Consider the following 26,651-nt stretch of genomic DNA (forward strand, 5'->3'; position numbering starts at 1 on the left):
GGGCCGGAAGGTGGGATGGTGTGTCTGGAGTTCTGGTCGCCGGTTGCTGGAAGCACCTCCCTGGCGGTGTAATGCCTGATGCGAGGAGATTGAGAGGACAGGGACGAGTTCCTCGAAGAGGGTGGGCAGGAGTAACGGTGAGAGTAGTACCCCCAGATGCTCCCCTTTATTAACTGCACATCATTGAGCACCACAGTACCAGCCCGGCCTGAGCGTCGGGGATATAGCGGTGACTTGCTGCCCTCTAGGCGTCCGCAGGCGGGGGGTTAGACCTTGGCAAGGTCCTAGCAAAATGTAAAAATATAAACTGTCTTAGGGAGTTGTGAGGGGCCCGAGCTGGTTAGAAAGGAGCCCTTCCTTGGCAGAGATCTGAAAGAAGAGGGGCAATCATTAAGTCAATGGGGAAAAGAGTTGTGGACAGAAGGAATTGCTTGTGCAAAAGAGCCATCACCACGTATAGGTTGCTCTGACATCGCCATGAAAATGGGAAGGGACGCCACAACCGCAAACCATCCACCCTTCTCTCCTGAGGAGCTCTCTGTATCTGCCCTAATAGAGCTGTGCTCTTGTCTACAGGGCTGTGGCATCCACCAGGCTGAAACAGATGAGTGCAGAGACATCTAACAGTTTTTGTTTACATTTATGTTTGTCTTCAATATATACAGAGTATTGGGAATTTAGGGTATTAAAACACACACAACTTGAGTTGGTTTTTCACAACTACCAAGACAGCAGATTTAAAAGAGGAAGAGGGTGAATGAGAGGTTTTTGTTCGTTTTGCTTTGTTTTCCCCCTGTGCAAGGAATGGAACCCAGGGCATCCACATGCAAAAATGCCCTACCACTGAGCTGTATCTCCTGGACAAATTCTCTTACAGATGCTGCTACTGGTGCACAGTTGGATGAATACAGTCTGCAGTTGGGGATAAAAATGGAAGTCATGTAGTTGGATCCTTCTGATCCTTCTGCCTTTTGTGCAGTCAGTATTTGCTTGAAGACCAAGAGCACCTGCCCAAAAGCACTTCTCTCACTGTCATAGGTTTTTGAAATAACAAGGTTTTTTCAGTTACCTGCTGCCATGTTCTGTTCCTAGCTGTGACTTGCACCAGATGGGTGCAAGAACTTGCTTAATCTGAGTGAATGTTTCCTACCTATAAAATGAGGTTAATAATTTCTAAATGCTGGCTTATAGTGAGAATTGTAAAACATACATATAAAACTTAGAATGTGCTCCGTAAACATAGGTGTAGCATGATCAATTCAGTAGCATAGTTTTTCTTCATTTTTATTTTCTGTCCTGGTGAAAATTTTTGTGACTTTACATTCTTGGGTAGAACCACTCTCTTCACAATTCATAGCTGATTGTGTACTTTTAACAGTTCTATCATGTCTGATAGTTACACTCTTGATTTTTGCTTTGATGAGTTGGGATTTTGTCCTCACATTCCAAATTTGGCAGTTAGCAAGCACTATTAAGATGGAAATCAGTTTCTTTCAATATTCTCAGCACATGTCAAAACTTAACATCAGTTCTTCCTGACCCAGCTTTAGGTCAGTGTCCTTAGTGTTCTTTCCATGCTCTCCCGGCCACCCCCATAATTCCTGGGGTAGGAGATTGAGGGAAACAAAATGGAAGGAAGAGAGTGGGACTGAGTTCAGAGGCAAAGGCAATACAATTGCCAGCACATTGATCCTAAGAAACTTTCTCCCCTTGTCTCCAAACCAAAAAACTTAATAAAGCCACATGAAGTATATACTACAAGTTTGTGAAGAAAAAAAAAAAAAAACACTTTTCTACCAAAATAAGGCAGTATAATTCATCCCATAAGAGCAGTCTTGAGGGCTGGAGATGTGGCTCAAGCGGTAGTGTGCTCACCTGGCATGCGTGTGGCCTGGGTTCGATCCTCAGCACCACATACAAACAAAGATGTTGTGTCCGCCAAAAACTAAAAAATAAATATTAAAAAATTCTCTCCCCTCACACTCTCTTTAAAAAATTAAATTAAATTTTTTTAAAAAAAGAGCAGTCTTGAATTCCTGAGGTTGTACATGTTCACATTCTGTCCAATATGAATTGCCTTTAGAAAGGACTAATTCTGAACATACAGAGCTGTATAAGTGACCAGGAAGCTCTGGTCAACAAAGCCTGGGCTGCCCATGTGAAGTGGGGCAGGGCATGAACTTGACAACCAAACTAAGACCATGAGTGGGAGTCCAGTTCACTGTCTCTTCCACAAGACCTCTTTTTCTTACCACCTGGTTTATTCTAGCCAATTCTTACTTTGGCTCTCATTACAGATTTTGATGGTCATTCTGCTTGGACCTAACAGTCTGAGTGAAGGGCAAACTCACACAGAGGTTAAAGGTGAGAGCCCTGGAGCCAGGTTATGTGGCTCTAAATCCCAGATCTAGCCTTTATTAGTGGCCTAGCCTTCAAGCAAGAAGTTACTTCTCCAACTCTGTTTCTCAATTGGCAAAAAATAAAATCGTAATAATTCCTTCTTATGGTTATTTGGAAGAAAATTGCTAATGGGCAATGAAGAGTCTAACACAGAAACTTGCTCAGCGTAGACAGCCATTCTGAAGCTGACTTTGCCCAATTAAGCAAAAAAAAAAAGGAGTGTTAAAAGGCTCAGAAGCTTAGTCTGAGGCAGAAGGGTTGCAAGTTTGCAACTTAGCAAGACCCTATCTCAAAATTTTAAAAAGGGCTGAGGATATAGCTTAATGGTAGAGCACCCCTGGGTTCAATCCCCTAGACCTGCCCCCCAATTTTTATGTTATTATTTATATTGGTGGTACTGAGGATTGAACCCAGAAGTGCTCTATCACTGAGCTACATCCCCAGCCCTTTACTTTCCATATTTTTTATTAGTGCATTATCGTTGTACGTAACGGTGAGTCAGATGCTCTTTAAGTCCTTGGCACAGCTTGAGAATGGGACTTGAGGCTTCCGGGAATGACAGATGCTGCAGCACTGGGCTGATGAGGAAACTGCTCCAGTTGCTGCTGCTGAGGACTCATTACTAGTACAATTTGTACTGTTGCCACCTCTACACCAGGAACCTAGTTTTGTGGGTACCATTACCACAGCTGCCACCTGAAAGAGAGCTTCTGATCCCTTTTTGGTTCAAAGCATGGCATGGGTGTATTGCTGGGTCACATTCTTGGCCCTAGCTCAGGGGAAAGTCAATATATGGCATTTTGAGTGGAGATAGGGAGACTCATCGAGGCTCATAAGGAATTCCCTGTCTATTAGAAGGGGCTTAGATGCCAGGCAGCCAAACCCAATAATAGCAAAGAGTACACATCCAGTACACTACCCACAACAAAGAAAGAAACTATCAACACAGAATAAGAGAGATTGGGTAGTACCTTGTAGGCTTGTTACAGCTCTGTCTCTTTATGCACTAAGAGGCCTTCAGGTAAAGAATGCCAGTTGCCCACCCAATATTCTCCACATCTCCATTAGCATTAGAGCTCTTTGCTGTTAAGGGTCTTCGTGCACCCAGGCTCCATTACAGCAGTAAAGGATGATTAATGAGATATCAGCGCAAGTCATTGGATGGAGCTTCTGGGAAAATACTTTTTGGGGGCAGGGTACTGGGGATCAAACCCACATCCCCAGTTCCCCAGTCCTTTTTTTTTTAATCTTTTATTTTGAGACAAGTTCTGGCTACATTGCTGAGGGTCTTGCTAAATTGCTGAGGCTGCCTCAAATTGCAATCTGCCTGCCTCAGCCTCTTGTGTCACTGGGATTATAAGCTTGTACACTGCATCCAGCTGGGAAAGCACTTTGATGTCCCCTCTCATCTTTTCCTCCTTTTGCCTGTCCAGGACACAAAAGTGGAGACGAGAGAACCAGTAACCATCTTGTGATAACATATCAACTCTACTATCAGAAGCCATTTGTCAAGAGACCCAATAGAAATACGGAAAGCCTCTGAGTATCTAATGACCTGTCCTACCAGCCCAGGTCACCTAACAATGTCCTTCTCTCTGATGGGGAAAAAATGACCCTACTTCTTGTTCAATCCATTACATTACGTTGAGTCTTACTAGCAGCCGAAAGTAATTCCTCCTATTACCAGCTGGCCTCAGAGGCTTCACAAGTGCTTCTCCTAGCAGTCCAAGAAGTTATCATCCTCAGGGGCATAGGAAAATCCCAGGAATGCACTTGAGGCCCCTGAGCTGCTAGCCATAGTATCAGGGGTGCAGCCAATAGACTTGGAGACTGCTTCTTGGGTGAACTCTGGGTCAAAGTGTTTCAAGTCAGCAGGTCCTGCCTGTCAACAGAAGCCAATGATGAGGAGAGGGCACTGTGATCAGAGCTGCCAAAGGAACCGAAAGCCCAGGAGAGGGATGCCAAGCCTCCCCTCAGTACCTCTTGGTGATCCACACTTAACTGTCACTTTCCCATGCATCTCCATTAATCATCTTATTTCACGTGGCTGATTTCTCTTACCCCCAGGCACCCTGCCTGCTCTACACCAATCCTCAAACAAGTCTGTCAGTCAACCTATATTCACTGAATGCTTGCCAGGCATTGTTTATGACACTGGAAATATGGGAGAACAAAATAGAGTGAGCCTCTGCTTATAGGAGCTTGCAGTATGTGGAGGGTAGGAGGATTGAACAAAGCATTTATATAAGTAGAACGTTCAGGGTCCCAGATGGAGGAGATAAAAGAGGGTAATATGGTAGAGAGGGACTGGGGCTGCTCTAACTATTTTGCAGGAAGAGCCATTTAAGTAATTGTAAAAATGATCACAAATTCTCCATTTACCATCCAGAGGTGGAGGTTCTCTATCTTTTAAATATGGGTTAGCCACGTGACTTGCTCATGCCAATGGAACACTGACAAATGATTCTAGTGGAGGCTTGAAAACATGTGCCTTGGGAATCAAGGTGAGAGGCTGCAGGAAGGAGAACCCAGGTGCCCTGGCAGCCTGCCAACTCCCAGACACACGAGGCAGTTCTAGATCAATTGACTGCTGACCACAGATATGAGAGAGCTCTACAGAGAACAACTGGCCTGGCCCAGATTTAAAAAACACTAACCAACCCATGGAATATGAACAAGAAAAAATATTGTTGTTTAGTACTAGGGGTATAGCTCAGTGGTAGAGCACTTTCTTGGTATGTGTGAGGCCCTGGGTTCAATCTCCAGCACCCCATAAGAAAAGATTATTATTTGAAGACACCTACTTTGGGAGTGACTTGTTATGCAGTTAGAACTAACAAATACAGTCTTTCTGCAGAGGTGACCCAGTCAGAGGAGAAGATAACACCTTCTGGATGTTATGAAGTAAGCAGGTGAGCAAGTGGAGGGGTCTGCAGATCTACTTTCATGTGTAAGTCTTGGGCTCTGCAAACAAACATGCCATAGTTTCCAACTTCTCAAAAAGGTCACAGGCCATGTGCAGTGGCACATACCTATAATCCCAGCTACTTGGGAGGCTGAGGCAGGGAATCACAAGTTCAAGGGCAGCCTGGGCAAATTAGCAAGACCCTGTCTCAAAATAAAAAGGGTTGGGAGGTACTGGGGTTGTGACTCAGTGGTAAAGCGCTTGCCTTGCACATGTGAGGCACTGAGTTCAATCCTCAGCACCACATAAAAATAAATAAAGGTATTGTGCTCATCTACAACTAAAAAAAAAAAAATTAAAAAAGGATTGGGAATGTAGCTCAGTAGTAGAGTGCCCTTGGGCTCAATCCCCAGTACAAAAAAAAAAAGAAAGAAAAGCCATAGGGTTCAGAGCTCTAAGACCAGAATGTGGATCCTAGCTCTGGCCCTTGTTAGCCTTGTAGCCCAAGACAAGCAGATATTTTCCGTTTTTCACAAATGAAGAATTTGATGCTAAAGAAAATTCTTCAAGGTCTCACGAGTGGTAGGTAGCAGAACCAGGAATCCACTTCCAGTACGTCTCACTCTGATGTCCCTGTATTGCTACATCATTTTGCATTCCTTTCTAGAATTCTGTGTATCGTTCTCTAAGGTATATGTGTGATATCATCCTTACTGTTAAAATCCCAAGGAAAGAGTGCTGGAGGTTAGCAAAGGACTCTGGTAGAGAGCATGGCTAGCTTGTGTGAGGCCCTGGATTGAACCCCAGCATCATAAAGTTAGAAAAATCCAAAGGGGAAAAGAAAAAAAAAACTTTTCAAGTGCTGAACTGAATGTATCCTATATGACAACCATTGTTAAGAATCTGGTGCTTGAAGACACATTCATGAACAGGTACCAAAGAGAAAATGTAAATAATGAACTAACATTGGCTGTATTCAGTATGCAGCCTGGTAGAGAAAGTGGGACCCTGTGCTGCACAGGTGATGTATAGAACCTCCCTCATTCACCTCGAACACAGCTCCTTTCAGTCATGGGACCACCATAAATTACATTTAAATGCTCGACACCTCCACTGTGGATCAAAGAAACATGATTAAAACACTAAGAGATGCCACTTTTTATCAGATTTGCAAAGTGAAAAAGAGTTAAGAACAGCATGCTGCAAAGGGTGAGGAAGATGAAAACCCACCAGAAGACAGAACAGGAGGAAGAAGATAGTTCCCCCCTGTGCGTGGTGAATAGGCAAGTGCAAACCAAGGGCCTGGAAATGGTGGTGGTCTTTGCGCAGTTACCCTTCTGAAACCCACCTTCAGAAAATAACCAGAATTCTGGGCAAAGATACATACTTAGAAGATGTTCATCAGCACATTATGAAAGAAAAAAATGATGTTATAGTTTGGATGTGCGGTGTCCCTCAAAAGCTCTCGTGAGACAATACAAGAAGGTTCCGAGAATAAATGATTGGGTTACCAGAACCTTAACCCAGTCAGTGACTTAATCACATGATGGGATCAATTGAGTAGTAACTGAAGGCTGGTAGGGTGTGGCTGGAGGAGGTGGGGCATTGGGGGCGAGGCTTGGGGGATGCATTTGGATCTGGCAAGTGGTGTCTCCCTGCTTTCTGATCATCATGTGAGCTGCTTCCCTCCACTACACTCTTCTGCCATATGATGCTCTGCCTCACCTTGAGCCCCAAGGAATGGAGCCTGCTGTCTATGGATTGAGACCTCTGAAACCACAATTCCCCAAATAAACTTTTCCTCCTCTAAAGTTGTTCTGGTTGGGTCTTTTAGTCACAGCAGTGAAAAGCTGACTAAAATGAATGGTAATGGCCTAAAGTTCACCATGTGGAGCACAGCTGAGTAAGTTCCTCCCTCACCCCGCCACCCCTTGGATTTTAAAAAAATATTTATTTAGTTGTAAATGAATAAACAGTATCTTTATTTACTTTTATGTGGTGCTGAGGATTGAACCCAGTGCCTCACACATGCTAAGCAAGTGCTCTACCACTGAGCCACAACTTCAGTCCCAAGTAAGTCTGGTTATTAACATAGGATGGAAATATTATGCAGCCATTAAAAATGATGTTTATATAAAATTTTATATTGTGTGGAAAAAATAATAGCATAGCCTATAAGCAATAAAAAGGGAAAAGATATACACACACTTGTATATAGTCAGGCCTCTACATTCATGGGAATCCTTAGCCATGGATTTAAACAACTGAAGATTAAAAATATTTTGGGGAAAAACTATTGGTACTGAATATGTACAGACTTATTTCCTAAATAATATAGCATAACAACTATTTTCATAGAAATTACATTGTAAGAGAAATTATAAGTAATCTAGAGATGAATTAAAGTACATAAGAGGCTATGCATAGGTCATATGTAAATACTATGCTATTTAAATAAGGAACTTGAGCATCCCACAGGGGCAACTGTGAGTAGAGAGAGAGAGACAGACCAATACATATACACACACACACACAAATGTGTGATTTAACTATGTGGGAAAAAAACACACACACACACACAAAGGCTGGAAGTCCCTGGGTGGTGAGATACAAAGCATTTCCTCCCTGCTATTTTGAATTTCTCTGCTCTCCATACTTTCCACAAGAAATATAGGCCGTTTTTATTATCAGGGAAATGTCTAAAGACATCTCCATAGGGTGTGGCTCTGCCTGGGTATGCAGTGTGACACAGACAGCTTACAAACTGGAAAGGGCCCTGCCATGAGGGTTATTGGTCCTGAAGATGCAGCAGTGTGGCTTCTGCCTCAGAGCTGAGCTTGCTGACCGGACTTGGAAGTGCCTGAAAGGGTTCTGCCTCTAATTTTAGCATGTGACTCAGATAAATCATTGAACCTTTTGGACACTCAATGTCTCCGTTGGCATAAAGAGAGTTGGGTAATTGCAGTGGCTAGGGAGGCTGAGGCAGGAGGATCACAAGTTTCAGACCAGCCTCTGCAATTTGGTGAGGCCCTAAGCAACTTAGCAAGACCCTGCCTTAAAATAAAAAGACCAGGGATGTGGTAAATTACCTCTGGGATCAATCCCTGGTACCAAATGAAAGAGAGAGGGAAGGAGGGAGGGAGTTGGGGGGAAGATACTCTCCAAACTGACCAGTGCTGGGAATCCAAAATCTAGAATACTGTGACCTCTTACCACATTTGGGTTGAAGGGCGGAGTCAGCCTCTTGTGGTACAAGTCATCCCAGTTTATGGGACTGAAGAATACATGGTTCTTTATCTCCAGCTGCAAAACGAAGGTTCTGATCAGAAATAGCTCTCCCCTCCCCCACCCCCACATCCTCCCAACTCTATAGCAACTGGCTTTTAACTGCACAGTCCTTGAAGTTCTGGCTGGTTTCCTGGGTGTTCTGCAGCCTGGCTGTGGCCTCGCCGCCCCCCCCCCCCCCCCGTCATCCCAAACCCCCCATTAAAGTACATCTGCAACTGGATACCTCTGTAAATACTTACACCATTCTAGGGTCTGAACGGAATGTCAAGGAATGAGAACTGGTTCTGGGAGGTGGGGGTGGTGGTGAGAAAGTGAGTAGGGAGTTGGGGATCCACCCCTGATGCATCAGTACATCTTGAGACTTCCCAGAATGCAATCCAGAGGAAGGTTTGAGAAATAAAGCCCCAAGAAAAGCCACAAATTCCCAGAGACCCAGAAGTGAGGACTCAGCCCTAGGCATGCTTCACCACCTCTTTCCTTATCAAAATCAACACTGGGCCAATGTGGTGGCACACGCCTGTAATCCCCAGAGACTGGGGAGGTTGAGGCAGGAAGATCACAAGTTCCAGGCCAGCCTCAGCAAGTTAGTGAGACCCTTAGCAATGTAGCAAGTCCCTGTCTCAAAATAAAATGTAATAAGGACTAGGGGAGGAGCTCACTAGTAAAGTACCCCGGGTTCAATCCCCAGCAGCAAAAAGAAAAAGATCAAACAGAAAAAACATTGGCACCAACTTTCCTCCCAGCAGGATCCGTATTCTAACTCTGTTTCTCAAAGAATGATTCTCCAGTCCCCTGTATCAGGACTGCCCTCTGAGCTAGTTAAAAAGCCAGACTCAAAATCTCCAGAAGAATACCCAAGAAATTAGTAATTTGTGCTTCCTCTAAACTGAGGTAGGTACTAGGTAGACAGAAGGACTTTTTCTGGATACCATTTTGTAGATTTTGAATTTTAATCTGTGTGAATGAATAATTTATCTTAAAAATTACACATAAATTTGAAGATGCAAACTTCCCCTTGGGAATTTCTGGGCAAAGAAGCTTCCAGTTCTTTAAGCGGGGCAAGGAAAGGTAGGCAAATGCCCCAGAAGTTACACTTCACTGGCTCTGGCACATCGAGCTTTGGTGTGAACACCTAGAAGCCTTTTCCTCCCATTATTGTCCACCTGTGCATATCATTTCCTTCCTTACATTTGTGATAATTACATATCTTTGCTTTTATTTTTGTTTTGTTGTCAGCCTCCTTTACCCACCCCCCCACCCCCACTTAATAAGGACAGAGACCTAGACTGTTTAATTTTTAGCACCTAGCTCAATGTTTGGCACGTAGTAGGTGTTCAGTAAACATTGGTTTACTAAAGGAACTGGATTAAAGAAAGTAGACAGCTGGTAGCTGTAGTGAATTTCCAATGGAGGTGTTAGCAGGCTGATTTTAGAGGGGAGCAGAAAGCGTGGTGATGTACCACTGAGCTGCCTCTTCAGGGAGTTGAGAGCCCCCAAAGAGGCCTATGCTCTAGCTGGCAGGTCACCTACAAAGTCTGCCTTGGAGCCCAGCCTCTGCCTCTGGTCTTTGTGGAGAAGGCCTTGCAGGAGGTCGCAGGCAGCCACTGTCCGGCCTCCAGGAATCTGTAGTGGCTGGTGCAGAATGTTCTCATACATCTGGGACACGTCTTGGCTGTAGAAGGGTGGCTGGTAAGAGAGGGAGAAGCTGGAAGATCACCCATGCGAACGTGGAAATGGGTCTCAGGGAACCAGAGCAACCAGGTTGCCAGGAGGACCCATGGCGTCCTGTGCAATGGCTCACATGGCAGATGTGGAAAGAGGACCTCTAGGCACCCATCACAGGCAACAGTCAGGGCTGCTGAGAAGGTCTTCCCACCTGTGAGAGGTTCATGGACCTCCTAGGGGCATCTCCCATCCCAGCTCTGCTAATCCAGATGTGCACCAAGCTTACACCTGGACCTTCGTCACTTCCTGCCAGCTCACAACCATCCTCTGAGGCTCTAGTTTTTCGGATGAGAAGACAAAGTTCAGAGCAATAAACCGCACAGCTAGGAAGACAGTGAGGCCCCAAACCCTACTTGGGGTCCACTTCTCTTCCTTGCCGCTCTTCCTCCTTTTCCTCTCCCAGCTGGTCTTTCTCCTGATCCCCACAGCTTCCTGCTTCACCATGCTGTGCTGGTGAACCCCCCGCTCCACACAGGCGGAGACCTACCCAGGCAGTTAAGCTGGGTTCACAATCTTTCCAGAAGGACTGTGACCTCTTTGGCCTCAGTTTCACACTTAGTAAAATAAGAACAACTCTGTGCTCTATAGTACCAGGCTCCCAGACTGTATCGACGTGGCCAAGGTAAGTTGGTGTGTAATAAACTGTAAAGTGCTGAACTAACATTATTGAAAAAAATAGATCGAATCTTCATATTCACTTTGGCATCACCGTTTTTCATCTGGGGTGAGAGACGGTTCGTTTAGTTCCCTGAACACAGCTTGAGCAAGCCCATGAAGGAGAGACTCCCCCTCAGCTCTCCCCAGAGACACATGTCCTCTGTAGACAGGGGCTCCCCACTCACCAGGCCATGCAGCATCTCGTAGAGGACTGCTCCTAAGCACCACCAGTCCACCGCCCGATCGTAGGGCTCCTTACGAAGCACTTCAGGAGCCAAGTACTGTTGGGGAAACACACTTATTTAAAAGATGTTCATGAGGGGCTGGGGATGTGGCTCAAGCGGTAGCGCGCTCGCCTGGCATGCATGCGGCCCGGGTTCGATCCTCAGCACCACATACAAACAAAGATGTTGTGTCCCGCCGAGAACTAAAATAAATAAATAAATAAATAAATAAATTCTCTCTCTCTCTCTCTCTCTCTCTCTCTCTCTCTCTCTCTCTCTCTCTCTTCCCCTCTCCTCTCTCTTTAAAATAAAATAAAATAAAATAAAAGATGTTCATGATGTGGGGAAAAAGGAACCCTTTTACACTGTTGGTAGGATTGTAAAGTAGTCCAACCACTATGGGAATCAGTGTGGAAACACCTCAGAAGACTAGGCATGGAACCACCATATGAGCCAGCTACACCACTCCTCCATATTTAGCCTTTAGTATTAAAGTCAAGGCTGGGGATATAGCTCAGTTGGTAGAGTGCCTTCATTGCATGCACAAGGCCCTGGGTTCAATCCCCAGCACCACAAAGAAAAAAAAAAGAATTAAAGTCAGCATACTGCCAGACACAGTGGCACATACCTATCTGTAATCCCAGCACTCTGGAGGCTGAGGCAGGAGGATTGCAAGTTCCAGGCCAGCCTCAGCAACTTAATGAGGCCCTAAGCAACTTAAAATAAAAAGGACTGGGATGTAATTCAGTAGTAAAGCACCCCTGGGTTCAATCCCCAGTACCAAAAGTAAATAAATAAATAAATAAATAAATAAATAAATACCGTATGCTATAGAGATCCATGCATACCCGTGCTTATAGCAGCACAATTCACAATAGCCAAACTGTGGAACCAGCTTGGGTGCCCATCAACAGAGGAATGAATAAAGAAAATGTGATATGTATATATGCAATAGAGTTTTATTCAGTCATAAATAAAATGAAATTATGTCATTTGCAATAAAATGGATAGAGCTTGAGACCATCATGTTAAATGAAATAATTCCTACTCAGAAGGTCAGGGTTGCATGTTTTCTCTCATATGTGAAACTAAAGAGGAAAAAGGAAAAGAAAGGTGGCAGGTGATCCCATGAAGAGCAAAGGGAGATCAGTAGAATAGGGGGAAGGGACCGGGAAGTGGGAGAAAGGAAGGAAGGGGAAGTGCCGGGTTTGATGTTGGCCAAGTTATATTGTTATACTGTGTGCCTATGCTAATTAACAACAAATCTCATCATTACAGACAACTAAAATGCACCCAAAAAGTGTAGATAAGAAAAGATGCCCAGCCTCAGTGTCTCCATCTGTAAGCAAAGCACTTAAAGGAGAAGATGAGCAGGGGTGGAGCTTGCTGTGATATTCACGGGGTGTGCCCATGTTCATGTGGCATCCATTCACCAAAGGCCTGGGTAGTGCAGGGACCTGTGCCATGTGCTGGGGACAGAGAGATCAAGCAAGACTGCCCTGCACAGCTGCATAGCTGTGCACCACATGGCAGTTTTACCAGCCAAAGATGTGGACAGGGGCTGCAATCCTGGCCATGGTCCACTCACCAAGCCATAACACTAGTTCAGAAGTTTATCTGGCAACTTTATTTTTGCTTCAGGGGTGCCTTTTCTACTTAGTCGGCCCAGAGCAGGTGCCTTCTAATTTGCACAGAGGTATTTAATGAGCTATTGGTGTCCCAGGGAGTACTCAAGGGGTGGGGAGAATAATGGACAAAGTCTAATCCATGTTACACACACTTGGACTGGAAACCTGAGTGGCAGAGAAGAGGTCAAGAAAGAGGTGGCACTTCGGAGTGCTTGCCATGCATCTGTGCCTGGCATAAAGAGAGAATCCAGGCTGTACCTTCTACTAAACCCCAGAGCTTGGTGACCTCTTAACCTGGGATCTATGCTAATGATGAGAGTGATCTCAGCATCATGCCAAGCTACCCTGAGAGACTGTGTGGGTCAGCAGAAGGGCAGAGAGTCACACAGACCTGAGACCTCCTTGGTGTGGTCTCAGATGGGTCATTTAACCTCTCAGAACTTTGTTTTCCTCATCCATAAAAGGGGATGCAGAGGGCTGGGGTTGTGGCTCAGTGGTAGAGCACTTGCCTAGCATGCATGAGGCACTGGGTTCAATCCCCAGCACCACATAAAAAATGGGAAAAAAAAGGTATTGTGACCATATACAATTAAAAATATATTGGAAAAAAAGGGGGGGGATGCAGAATCCCTCCTGGTGGCTGGTTTAAGGCTACCTACAGGCCCTTGAACAATGGGAGCAACAGTGGTTACTCTTGTCTGCACTCCCTGAAACCACAGTGGTGGCGGAGTTGTGGAAGATGGGATGTGTTGGGGCCATATGTCTCCTACAGGAATCAGGGTTCCACATCCCCCAGCAGTGACCAGCTGCCAGCTCCCGGCCATGTCCAGGGACTGGATGGCTTGGCTATCAGTCTTTGGAGGGCAAGCGTTATTCAGGGAACACTTTCCATGCACAAACATAAACAATAGCTCCTGCTCAGAGAGGGCATCTGTGCCAGACCAAGGAGGTTCACCTGAGATTTGAGGCCCAGGTTTCCAAGCAAATGGGGTAGACCAGAGCAGCTCAAGTCTTGGCCCACTTCAGGTCAGGAGGAGCTGCCCAGCTTTGCAGCCTCAGTCCTGATGCCTGTCCAAGCCACTGGGGTCTCCTTCAGGTCCAAGTTCCAAAGTCCCAGGTCCAAGGTCCAAAGTCCAAGGTCCAAGACTGGTGGAAGTTCAAGGGAAGTTCTCAACCCCACAGCTGCAGGGAGGCCTGGGCCTCCTGTGTGTGGAGAGGTGGGTGAAATTACTGTAGCAAACCCACAACTTTTAACCCTCCAGGCTCTCATTGGCCGGAGACAGAGGTGGATCTGCGTCTGACTCTTGTGAACCTTGATCTTAACTCTTAGGCCAGGCCACCTGTGGCACGTGGACTTTGCCCTATGAAGCAGGGCCTTTCAGTACAGCAGCCGCTAGCCATGTGTGGCTATTGGACAGTTGAAATGTGGCTAATCCAAATCAGATGTGTGACAATGTAAAACAAATGCTTGATCTCAAAGCCTTAGAAACATGAACTGTTCAATAATTTTTATATTTATTGTATGTTGAAATGAGGATATTTGGAATATAGTGGGTTAAATAAAATATAGTTAAAATTAATTTCAATGTTCCTGGGGATTTTTTGTTGGTGGGGCTTTGTTTTGTTTGTACTAGGGATTTAACCCAGGGTCACTTTACCACTGAGCTACCTCCCCACTCCTTTTTATTTATTTATTTTTAATTTTGAGACAGGATCTCATTAATTTTGCTTAGGACCTCGATAAGTTGCTGAGGCTGGCCTCAAACTTGAAATCCTTCTGCCTCAGCCTTCTGAGTCACTGGGATTACAGGTATGTACCACCATGCCAGGCTTATTTTTGATTTTGAGATGGGGCCGCACTATGTCGCCCAGGCTGGGCTTGAACTTGTGACCACCCAGCCTCAGCCTCCCAAGTAGCAGGGATCACAGACACACACTATTGTGCTTGGTGCTCACCTGTTTCTTTTTATTTTGTTTTATTTTTCCAGGGCCTCACACATGTTGGTCAAGGGCTATACCACTGAGCTTCACCCTCAGCCTTGTCATTTGACTTTTTAAATGTAGCTGCAGGGAAGTTTTAAATTGTGTACGTGGTTTGAATTTTATTTCCTTTGGAGAGCACTGCCACAGAGCAGCACCAGAGCTGGATGGGGCCTATTCCAGCATCTCTCACGACACAGAGCAGGAAACCAAGGCTCTGCACACATCTGGCTGGGGGGAGGGGAGCCTGGGGGGATGGCAGGAGCCCCTCAGCTGTAACTTGATGGCTCTACTCAGAAGCTGTGGCCTTGGCCATTCATGGCCTGCCCTCTCCTAGGACATGCACACTTACCTCGGGGGTGCCACAGAATGTGGATGTGGTGTCCTCGGGCTCCACACCTTCCTTACAAAGGCCGAAGTCCGTCAGCACCACGTGTCCCTGAGGATGAGAGACGGCAGGGATGGGAGGGTGGTCTAAGCTGAGGGAGGTCCGGACCTAACCCCAAAGCCCAGATGCCACCGAGCAGGCCGTGGCTGTGGGTCTGAGGCCCAGACACAGGCTGGAGGCTCCACTCTGACACAGGGCTTGGAGAGTACCACGGGGCACAGGGGGGGACATGGCATTCTACTGTCTTCCTAGTTCATCGTGGACTCAGCCCCAGACCCACGACAGTGAAAGCTCTAGGGTGTCCTGGCTGGACAGCAGCCCCGTGAGAGAGGGACCTGTGACAGCTGAGTGGGTACTGAGACTGCCCAGATCTCCCCTGCTGAAGCTTCACCCCCACAGCTGGGACCTGCCTCTTCCCCCCAGAGACATTCATATCCAGTGATAGGTTGAGGCAGGGCACTAAAGTCCAGCCTCTGGGCCTCGATTTGGGACAACCCTTACGACAATCCTTACGATCCATCCCAGCCTGGGTCCCCATCCCTCTGAAATCAGCTGAGGCCTTGCTTGCAGCCACGATGCAGGTGAGCTTTTCCTCTGCCCAGTCCTGTCTTCTTCACCCCTTAAACCTGTATCTCCCCATGAACCTTCTGGCAGACTGCCCTCCTGATCCAAGACAAGGAAGGACCATAAAATCCACCAGCCCTCCTGTCTCCCAGACCTTGTGTACACATGTGTACACACACACATGCACACATAGTGTACATATATACACGTGTACATATGTGTGGGCACCCATGCACATGCGTACAGAAGTGCACCCTCTCCCCGTGTGCATGCATGTGCAATACACACACACAGACACACAGAGTGCTCACATGTGCACGTGCACACACACACACACACACCAACCTCGCAGTCCAAGAGAATGTTCTCCGGTTTTAGGTCCCTGCAGAAAATAAGAGAAAATAGCCTGGTGGAGTCTTGGCCATATAATGACAGAGTTGGGGACCCTGGGTCCTGGCAGGAGGACTATTCACGCAGGCTCCCAGGGTGTAGAGGGAAAGCCCAGGGAGGCTGGGCACTTGGCTCCAGGGAGGAGGACACCCAGCCCTTGTCCTCTGGGATCTCATTGGAGTTTAGAGGTCCATGTACCCCCTGGCTGTTGGGACAGGAAGGGCCTGGGCCCGGCTCTGAGCCACAGACCGTCCTCACCTGTAAATGATGTTGAGGGAGTGCAGGTAGCCGATGGCGCTGGCCACCTCAGCAGTATAGAATCTGGCCCGGGGCTCCAGGAACCTACGCTCCCGCTGCAGGTGGAAGAAGAGCTGAGGAGAAGGAGGTGTGTGAGGGGGATCCTGGTTCCACTTCTAGGGCACAGTCACCCCACCTGAGCTGCAGGCCAGTTCCTTCCCACAGGGTAGTCACCATGTCCAAAGTGACCATGGAAGGAGAGATTTCCCAGCATTGATTAAGCACAGGCTCCAAGTGGGGCCCTTCACTTCTTATCTCATTTAATCCTCATGACAACAGCCAAGGTACCCATGTGATGCCAATTTCACGTAAGAGGAAAATGGGAGGAGTCAGAACAGTTAGGGGACTTGCTCAAGGTCATGTAGCTCATAATTGGCAGAGCTGGAATTTGAAACTGGGTGGTTTAAAGATGTGCCTTTCCTCCAACCCAAGCAATACAATGATTATAGCGGTCACACTGAGGCCAGGTTACACCTCCCCGTCGACCAAAGCTAGATCTATTTTATTGGTATGCAAAGGCCTTTACTTAGGGATGCAGGATAAAAACTCCCCTCTTGGCTTGGTGATGAGGATCGACCCAAAGTCATTCAGTCACAGGTTCAATCTGGGGTCATGGAGGCAAGTCCCACTAAATCTTGCCAACTTGCCCAGTGAAACAGAGTAAAGTCCAAGAGGGAGCCCAGCTTATGCCCGGCCATGCTTCTGGGTCACCAGTTGGCTCCCTCCATTTATGATGGTGACAAGCTACCTCCTATCCTGTGGCCTGTGGTATCAAAGGGAGAGTTGGAAACTTTGACCACAGAGCACCTCTTAGCATTGACCTTTCCCAGGTCGACGGAAGGGAGTCTAAGGGCAGCTTTGTGAGAGACAGACAAGAAAGCAGCATGGCTGGGAGTCAGATCTATGTTCATATCCTGGCGCGGGCTGGGTGGCCTTGAGCAAGTGATCGGCCTCCCTGGGCCTCAGTTTCTTCAGCTACAAAATGGGTCTGTTGTAAGGATGAGGTGAGACCATTCTTGGCACACAGTGGGCGTGTGGGTGGATGCCTTCCAGCCAACAGCTGGCCCCTCACCTCTCCTCCATTGACATAGTCGAGTACAAAGTAGAGCTTCTCAGGCGTCTGGAAAGAATAGCGCAGGCCCACGAGGAAGGGGTGCCGCACGTTCTTCAGCAGCACATTGCGTTCCGCCATGATGTGGCTCTGCTGTGGGGTCAGACGGGTCCATGTCACAGCTCGCCAGGCCTCTCTTACCTCACTGGCACAGCCAGCATGGCCTTGCTATTGGGGTTGTCCTGACTAGGACTTTCTTAAGCCCTTGCTCAAACACCCTCAAAGGCTCCTAGTGCCCTTCAAGCCAAGCCCAGTCTCCTTGCCTAGTATTCAGGCTTCAGCATGGTTAGCTTCATTCCCACCTATTACACCTATTGGTATAGTAACTTCAACCCCTGAATCAGCAATTCCTGACCCACTCCAGACAACAGGGAGGCTGAGGCAGGAGGATCACAAGGTCAAGGCCAGTCTCAGCAACTTAGTGAGGCCCTAAGCAACTTAGCAAGACCCTGTCTCAAAATAAAAAATTAAAAGGGCTGGGATTGTGGCTCAATGGTGAGCACCTCTGGGTTCGATCCTCATCACCAAAAACAAACAAAAAATGTTGCTCCCGGGTGGAAAGCAAACTATATGTGAGACCTTCATAAATAAGTTTCAGGGAAAAATCCTTAAGGAAAAAAAAAGCCACGTGCTATCTATAGTCACATCTTTGCTCTTGCTATTTTCCCTCCCTGGACAGCCATCCTTTTTTTAGACTACCAGAATGCTACTGACAAGGCCAACTCAATACTTCTTTTTCCAGAAGACCTCCCCTTGAACCCCCATGACATCCTTGTGTGCATTAATCACTCTTCTCCCTGAGTCTCCTACCTGGATACTCAGTCCTCTCTCTCTGTTCTCCTAATGGGGTTGGGTGTTAAAGGGACTCAAGTCGGCTGAGATATCTAGAAATCCAGGCTGGCCATGACTTGAAGGGCCTTTGGAGAATATAAGGTGTGGCCCCACATAAAGTATGAGCCCATGGGGCTGGGGATGTGGCTCAAGTGGTAGCGTGATCGCCTGGCATGCATGCGGCACGGGTTCGATCCTCAGCACCACATACAAACAAAGATGTTGTGTCCGCCAAAAACTAAAATAAATAAATAAGTAAATATTAAAAAAAAAAAAAACAAAGTGTGAGCCCAGAGAGGGCAGAAAAGGTATCTGTCATGGAGCCCTGTGTTTCCATGGGAAGTCAGAGGCTTGGGCTGGTTCTCCTAAAAGCCCTATAGGTGCGTAGCCCCACCTGCCTTTCTGGAGAATGGCCATAATCCTGGACACCAGCTGGACCCCCTATTGTAACCACCTCAGCACAAATGTTCTTGGACCCCTCGGAGGTGGAAGCCATCTTTGGAAGCTACTCAGGAGGTCAAGAGGCAGGAGAAGAAAAGCCTGCCCGAGCTCCGGTACCTCTTTATTCTTTAAGATGGATTTTTTCTGCAGCACCTTCACTGCGTAGAACATCCCGTCGGACTTGCGCTTGGCTAGTAGGACCTGAGCAGAAGCAGGAATACGAGCCCTCTGGGTGACTCTGGGCATCCCCAGGGTGACGCCTCCAGCCCTCACCCTACTTGCATTCTGTAGTATGCAAGCTCTCTCACTGCTCATGCAAGTGGCAGGCAGGGGTGCAGGAGGCCTCCCACCCCCATCTCCCCACTCACCTTCCCATAGTTCCCCTTGCCAATGACTTTGAGGAAGTCGAAGTCTGTGGGCCTGGCACTGGGGACAAGGGAAGAACATGATCGGCATTTGCAAGCTCAGGAAATCTAGTTCCTTAGGGCAAACCCAGGCTTCTTTTTAACTTTGGAGCCACGCCTCCTTGCCCCTGAGAACATCCTCTCCTCCCTGCCAAGAGAGGTTTGCAAGACTCACCCTTCAGCCCACAGAGCTCATGGTCTAGTTAACAACAGGCAGGGAGAGAAAGCAGGCACCCTGCGGACAAGGCAGGCCTCTGGCCCCCAGCCCAGGAAGGGCATGAAGTTGGGGAGCTGCTAACAGGGCAAGTCCTGGGGGCTTTCCAGATGGAAGGTTCAATATGGGCAAAGGCTGGAGAACTAGCAGAAGACAATGCTTGGGGAGGCCCTGGGCCCTGACGGCAGAGGGTCTTCAACACCAGACCAGAGAGTTTGGATTGCATTCCCAAGACATGAGGAGCCAGCTCTGAGGGGAGCCAGGCAGGAAAGCCACCTGAGAGAGCAGAACTCACTTTGGGTTGGCCGAAGGTCCCAGGTTGATGTTCCCATTGGCTCTGGAGGGCTGAAGACATTTAAAGGAAGAGGTGGTTAAGATTGGTCAACCTCCTCCCTTTCCCCAGCCCTGGCTCTGGCCCCTTCTCCAACATCGCTACCAGCCTCCCTCCCTCCATCTCTCCCTCTATCCTTTCTTCAGTTCCCTTCTACCATTCTACTCACCTATGTACCTCCCTGTCCACCCCAGCCAGATAGCCACCATCCCACCTGCTTTTCACAAGAACCTTGGACAGGTGCTGGCTATTGTGTGCTAATGTAAGGGTGAGAAAAGGAGGCCAAAGAGCTGTGGTCAAGGTCTTACAGGCAACAGGCTGGGACTTGAACCCCCTGTCTTCTCTATCAACGCCGTAATTCCTCCACCTCATCCACTTTTTGAAGCCCTTGCCCCGATCTCTCCTCAGTTCACTCTGCAAATGGCCCACCTCCATGAGCTCACGATGACCCTGTCACCTCCCAGTCCTGGTCTAGGACAGCCCATAGGGCTGGCTGGTGTCTCTACAGATTCCCTGAGCCTTGGGAGGAAGTGAGCTTCCCAGTGCTGGGTGGGAGGCCAGGAACACTCACCTGTGGGCTAGGCATCCCGTCAGGGCTAGAGGCCATTCTGAGGCTGTGATCGGGTGGGCTCTGGGGCACAGGGAGGGACAGGTGTGAGAGAGGCCCCATCCCAAGCATCAGGCCTGGCTGCCTTCTCCCTCCTCCCAACCCTGAACCCCTGCTACAGCCTGAGTGGCTCCTTTCCCGGACTCCAGCAGCCCCTACCTGGAGACGGCAAGAAGTGACATCCCCTGCCTTTCTCACCAACACCTCAGAAGGGGTAGGGGTGGACAGGGTGGCCCCTTCCAGGCTGGGTCTTTCCAAAGGTCAGGGACAGCTAGAGCAGCAAGACCCCTGCTAGTCATGGCAGCTCCGGAAATCCAGGATGGCCAGGGCTGCAAGTAGGCCCCACGTTTAAATCTTTCCCCCACCTCTCAGGTGGACACCTGAGGCCTAGCAAAGGACTTTCTAGGATCGTAGAGTTTGTGAGGGGCAGGCTGTGTTCCCCAGACTCCCATATAGGCAGGTTGGTGACCCTGGATTCTGTGGATAGTTCCAGACTGGGCTCTATACTGACTATTACCGCCTTGCCACAAGGACTTCTGCCCAGTGTCCAGGAACAGCAGTTGCCCTGGGGACCTTGGACTGAATCCATGGAGAGGTGCAAGACTGGCCAGTCAGTTGATTTGAGATCAGGCCATGGATGGAGTGACCGGCAGTGTCCTCCCCACCCTTACACTGCAGCACGGAAGAAGCCAGCACATTCAGACCCAGCTCAGGGTGCTCGGACCCCACAGCCCCTGCACCTCCTACCTGGACGGTCAAGGCTTAGAGCCAAGCTCTCTCCTGAGAGCCCAGTTGTTCCTGGGGGTTGTTGGAAATTGTGCATTCCAAGACCATAGCTTTGGCCTGCTGAGGGGCCTGGGCCGCAGCCTGGTCTCTCTGAGTAGAAACCACCCATCTGTATAAGAGAGACCCTAGAGAGTGACCACAGGGGAAGGGAGGGACTCTTCCTGCCAGGCTGCTCTGAGAAGCCCGTCCTGCCATGCCCCGAGAGAGGGAGCTGCAGAACAGGGAGTACAGCGACTTCAGCCCACACCCAGGGCTGAGTTCCCCAGGACAGCCCACGACGGGGCCACACCTTCCCTGCTCACCCTGGTGGCTCCTTTGCCAGCCCGTGGCCTCCCTGGCCCCACTTACCTGTGCAGCTGAGGAGAGGCCTCCGGGAGAAGCAGCGGCTGGAGCCGAGGACCGCAGCGGACAAGAGAGCCCACACTGTTCTCCCAACAAGGGCCGATGTGTCAGTGCCTGGTGCCGACCGACCGGGCCCAGCAGGGAGCTCAGAACTCCCAGCAGCAGCGAAGGGGCTGGCTGATGTCACACGGGATCCAGCAGAGCTTAAGACAAGACAGGAGACTTCTATTCCCTCAGGGACACCATCTCCCCTGGGGGGCAAAGCCCGGGGTGGGCAACAGCCCCAGAAGAGCCTGGACGTGGGGCTTATTGGAATATATGGGACTGTGTGTCATGTGCATGAGGAATTGTATTGGGCATTGATGTGCACCCGTGTGTCTCTGTGTGTCAATGTGGCCCTGTCTTTCAGGTACGTGTGTGTGCGCGCGTAAGAATGTGTGTGTTGATGTGACTGCAGTTGTACATTTTTGTCAGTGTGTCTGTTTGTCAGTTTGTCAGTGTATCATTTGTGTTTCTGTGTGTGTGGTATGCTTCCACATGACCGTGTCGTGTGTGTCCGTGTGTATTTGTATACATGTTAGTGTGCTTGTGTGGGGGGGTGGATGGGAGTCTCTATGTGGGTGTCTCCTTGTTTGTTTGCAGATGAGTATAAGTTTGTATCCCTATGTGTGTGTGTGACCACATCACCAGGTAACATCTGTGGACATCCATACTTGTGTATAGCAGTACATTTCTGTGTGTATATACATGTGTGCACACATGTACAGGGGGCCTGTCTGTAAGAACATATGGTCCAGCAGCCTAACCAGGCGCTGTGTAGACCATGAGGGGATAGAGACCTGGGCCCTGGCAGCTGACAGTGCTCTGCCACCCAGGAACTTGCAGCTGTTTCAGAGAGGCAGAGCTGATCTCCTGCTTTTGCTGCTGAGCACATGGCTCTTGAGTCACCCCTGCCAGGCCAGGGCTGCTTGGCCCATAGCTCTCCTGATGTGTAAGAAAGTGTCCCGGGGGCACCTTGGCACACGCAGGCCTTGCTGTCAGGGGTGATCATTGGGTTCTTTACAGGACAATATCTGCTCCCTGGGACTCCTGAAGGGTGAGCTGATGTTCTAGGGAATGAAGGAGCTGATGAGCCCAACACAGCCCCTGTCCTTCTGGAACTTTCTGTGTGGCTATAACCTACTCCAAGAGAGGGACCCACAGAGCTGGGCAGAGGGGTTGTTGGTCAGGAAGGGAACTGAGCGCAGTGGCCTCCAGAGCTCTCTGCAAGCTGTGAAATGCAGGTGTTGACCCAGGAAAACACCAGTGAATAGTATTAAAGTGTTTCATCTCTTCACAAAATAGAAACGTGGACCCAACATACAGACCTGCAGGAGGCCGCGTTGACAAAACACTTAGCCAGAATAAGGGCATTTCTTTCCAATAACAGGACCCTGACGGCCCTTCATTCAGCAGCACTAGTTATCAGAACAAAATAACTGTGACAGCAGCAGCCTAAATGTTCCCCGCAGGGCACTTCAGGCTCCTGCTCCTGACCTTCCACCCGGTCCAGGACTGCCCATCTCTCTGTTCTCTCAGTTAAACTTGTCAAAGGAGCTGTCTGGACTCAGCGTCTCTGCTCCCTTTTCTTTTCTGTCTTGAACCCACTCCAAACAGGCTTCCGTCCCAACAGTCCAGTAAATTGGTGGACAGAGGCCTCCAGGTGCCAAAGCCGGCGAGGAATCCTGGGTCCTCCTCTTCCTCGACTTCTCTGCCGTTGAGAGGGGTTGACCTCAGAGGTCCTGGGGCTCCTTCTAGCTCCCTGCCTGCTCCTTCTCCATCTCGGACACTGAATTCCTTCCTCTTTATCTTTCAGCCCTGTCTTAGCCCTTGGATCTTTATCTGCACTCATTTCTTAGTTGATCAAAACCCGTTTAATAGCTTCACTGATTATATTCGGAGGCTCCCAAATTTCTCTTTCTAGCTCTAATTCTCCCCTGAACTCTGAACCAATTGCTTCCTTGACACTTCATTAGATATTTAGAGGGAACTCAGTCTTAAAATGGCCCAAACAAGCTAGGACTTCCATTGCTTCTACTCTGCCCCAGCCTGCTCCTCCCCTAGGGTTCTACTGCCTATTTAAAAGTTCAAGTTAGCAACTCGGAAGTCATCCAGGAAACTTAGCACCCTCACCCCAATCCCACTCTCTCATGGAATCCCATCAAAATATGTCCAGAAAATAAGACCTGCAGGGGAGGAGACACCTGCGCTTCATGTGAATGGCGGCACTATTCATGATTAGCCAACATACGGAATTGGCCTTCGGGTCCATCCGTGGATGAATGGATTATGTATAATAGAATACTATTCAGCCATAAAAAGATTGAAATCCTGTCATTTCTGGCAACACCAATGAACTTGGCAGACATTATGTTAAGTGAAATAAGGCAGGCACTGGGAGACAAATAGTGCATGATCTCACTCATTTGTGAAATTTTAAAAAGTTGTCATAAGAGTTAGAGAATAGAGAGTAGAATAGTGGCTACCAAGCCTGGTGTGGTGGCTGAGGCAGGAGGATCATAAATTGGAGGCCAGCCTCAGTGACTTAGTGAGACTCATGGTCACAAAAAGTTAAAAGGTCTGGGGGTATAGCTTAGTGGTACAGCACCCCTGGGTTTGATCCCTAATATCACCAAAAAAAGAAAATCAGATCACGTGTCTTCATTGCTAAAAACTCCAGTGTCTTCCCATTGAACTTAGAATTAAAGGGCTGCGGATGTGGCTCAAGCGGTAGCGTGCTCGCCTGGCATGCGTGCGGCCTGGGTTCCATCCTCAGCACCACATACCAACAGGGATGTTGTGTCTGCCGAGAACTAAAAAATAAATATTAAAAAAAAATTCTCTCTCTCTCACTCTCTCTCCTCTCTCACTCTCTTTAAAAAAAAAAAAAAGAATTAAAGTTCTGAGTCTCTGCCAAGTTCTTAAGAGATTCCACATCTCCAGCTTGTCTTCATTGCTTCCTGCCCCCCCATCCCCTGATTGTCCTCAGGGCATCTACCTGCCTCATTCATCCTACCCGGCTGCTCTGGCTCCCTCTCTCTGTCCCTCAAACACACAAAGTGCCCTCTGGTCTCTGGCCCCTTGCCCTTACTTTTCCCACTGCCTAGAAAGTTCTTCCCCAAGACATCTGCATGTCGGGACATCACAGAGGTCTCTGCTTTAGGATCACCACCCAGAGAGGCCTGTGCTGTTTATAGATGCCAGGTTGTTATGGTTTTTCTGGGACTCAGGGCTGTCAGTGTTAAAACTGGTACAGTCCTGGGCACACGAGGGTGGTTGGTCACTAACAATAGCAGGGCCACCTCTTCCCTACATTCTTTTTCTGTTTATATTTTGCTTTGTAGCACACTCATCAAACTGGCACCTTATCAAGCCACTATTTAAATGGTTTTATTTTCTGTGTCCAACTAGAACATGAGTTTCACAAGGGCAAATACTTTTTTTGTTCACTACTGAATCCTCGTCTTTTAGAACAGGCCTGTAACTAATAGATGCTCAGGACATATTCTACTAAGGAAATCAGGAATGGCTTGATAAATCATGGTATATACATAAAGTGGAAAATTCCACAATCAAAAACTCCATATAAGGGCTGGGGTTGTGGCTCAAGCGGTAGCACGCTCGCCTGACATGTGTGTGGCCCGGGTTTGATCCTCAGCACCACATACCAACAAAGATGTTGTGTCCGCCGAAAACTGGAAAATAAATATTAAGAAAATTCTCTCTCTCTCTCTCTCTCTCTCTCTCTCTTAAAAAAAAAAACAACTCCGTATAAGCCTAAATAAATCAAAATGGGAACCTGTAACTGATGCAATCTCAAGCAAAAAAGCAAGTATGGTCCCTACATACACAAGTACGTCCATGGATATTTGTGTGTCTAACTTCACACACACACGAAGGTGGGAGGCTATGACTGTAGATTCCTAGGTTGCTTTTATTTTTACTTTTGACGGATTATGTAAAGTTTCCCCAGATGTTACTGTTCAGTTAACATTTAAATATGAAGTCCCTGCGGGAACCTGGACGCACCCATTGCCCACCACCACCCTCTCCCATCGCCTTGACCATGACTCCCACTCCTGGGCATCTCTCCCTGCCTAAGCTTGCTTCCTGGCTGACCACTGTCTGATTATTTGGCTGGAGGTCAGGCACTGAGATCTCCTGACTCTGTCCTGTGGCAGCCGCTATGAAGGGCCTTGTGAGCCCTTAGGCCTGTTGCCCCCCCCCCCCCACAACTTGCCACAGCCGAGACCTGCCTTCCTCTGCCCTGTCACACTGTGGGCCTGCAGAATGGGGTGGGGCAGGGGTATCACAGAGTTCTCTTTCCTTGGAACATCCCCCTCCACCTGGTCTGTTTGGGTAACCCTGTCGAGGGCCTGATGGCCTTACCAGAGCCTCACCAGCGCTTCCTTCCTTCTGTTTTTCTGCACCTGCCCCCCACCCCCCCACTATCATTTATTCATTTGCCTCCCTGTCCAGCTCAAGGTCACCTGGCTCTTATGTTGTCCCCACAACCCCATGGGTTAGAAGCTGTCATTGTCCCTGCTTGAAGGAGGAAACTGAGGCATGGAGAAGGGAAGTGATTTGATCAAGACGCGAAGTCAATAAATCATGTAACTAGAATTTGAATCAGGCCAGTCCCCACTCCCAATGGTGGTCTGGACTTTCCAAAGAGAAAAGGGAGGAATGAAAGTGGGGAAGAAGTGAGGATGTAAAAGGTTCGCGAGGGAAGAAGAAAGCAGGCAGCTGAAATTAGGTGGCTAGCTTTGACGGGAAGAAAGGAGGAGGAAAGAAAACGAGGGAAAAAGAAAGGAAGGAAGGAAGGGAGGGAGGAGAGAAGTTAGAAAGGAAAAAAAGAGGGGAGGGCCTAAGGAAGGAAGGAAAGAAAACAGGTAGTTAGGAAGGAAACTGGTTGGTAGCTAGTTAGTCCACTCGGCAGATAACAAGCCGGCAGGCAGGCGTCTGCTCAGGGGCTGCCTCTCACCTGAAGACTCTGGGTCCCAGTGCTGCTTCTGGGGAGCTCTGCCCTCTCTCTTGGCATGGTCCTTCTGAAACCCAGTTCCAACTTGCCGAGTGAGCACCCTTCCCTGGCAGGAACG

The 26,651-nt window shown here is 48.3% G+C and overlaps 1 protein-coding gene and 1 long non-coding RNA gene across 2 annotated transcripts; one reads left to right on the top strand and one right to left on the bottom strand.

Annotated features, from left to right (window-relative positions):
• Positions 1-7,194, top strand: LOC308647574. The gene is made up of 3 exons (XR_014021654.1): positions 1-137; positions 3,834-3,972; positions 5,258-7,194. It is a non-coding gene; the product is annotated as an uncharacterized lncRNA (long non-coding RNA).
• On the bottom strand, positions 4,116-26,602 carry SGK2 (serum/glucocorticoid regulated kinase 2). The gene is made up of 14 exons (XM_081291805.1): positions 26,537-26,602; positions 21,520-21,716; positions 20,350-20,409; positions 19,743-19,792; positions 19,198-19,255; positions 18,947-19,030; positions 17,519-17,650; positions 16,408-16,520; positions 16,105-16,141; positions 15,160-15,246; positions 11,161-11,256; positions 10,124-10,279; positions 8,519-8,608; positions 4,116-4,282 (listed from the first exon to the last, which is right to left on the bottom strand). Exons 3-14 carry the CDS (start codon positions 20,383-20,385, stop codon positions 4,118-4,120), a joined length of 1,104 nt encoding a protein of 367 aa, XP_081147931.1. The 5' UTR covers positions 20,386-20,409; positions 21,520-21,716; positions 26,537-26,602; the 3' UTR covers positions 4,116-4,117.
• Positions 26,603-26,651: the final 49 nt, after the last annotated feature.

Source organism: Spermophilus citellus (assembly GCF_964194105.1).
Source record: "Spermophilus citellus genome assembly, chromosome: 4".
NCBI classification, from domain to species: domain Eukaryota; kingdom Metazoa; phylum Chordata; class Mammalia; order Rodentia; family Sciuridae; genus Spermophilus; species Spermophilus citellus.

Bases quoted from the DNA above. Each gene is read 5' to 3' on its own strand.
- SGK2 (XM_081291805.1), bottom strand. From the start codon at position 20,385: ATGGCCTCTAGCCCTGACGGGATGCCTAGCCCACAG. The intron at 16,521-17,518 runs GTGAGGGGCCAG...CCTTCTCCTCAG, and splicing joins ACTATGTCAATGGAGGAGAG to CTCTTCTTCCACCTGCAGCG. The intron at 8,609-10,123 runs GTAGGTGACCTG...TTCGTTTTGCAG, and splicing joins TGGGCTCCAAGGCAGACTTT to CTGGAGATAAAGAACCATGT.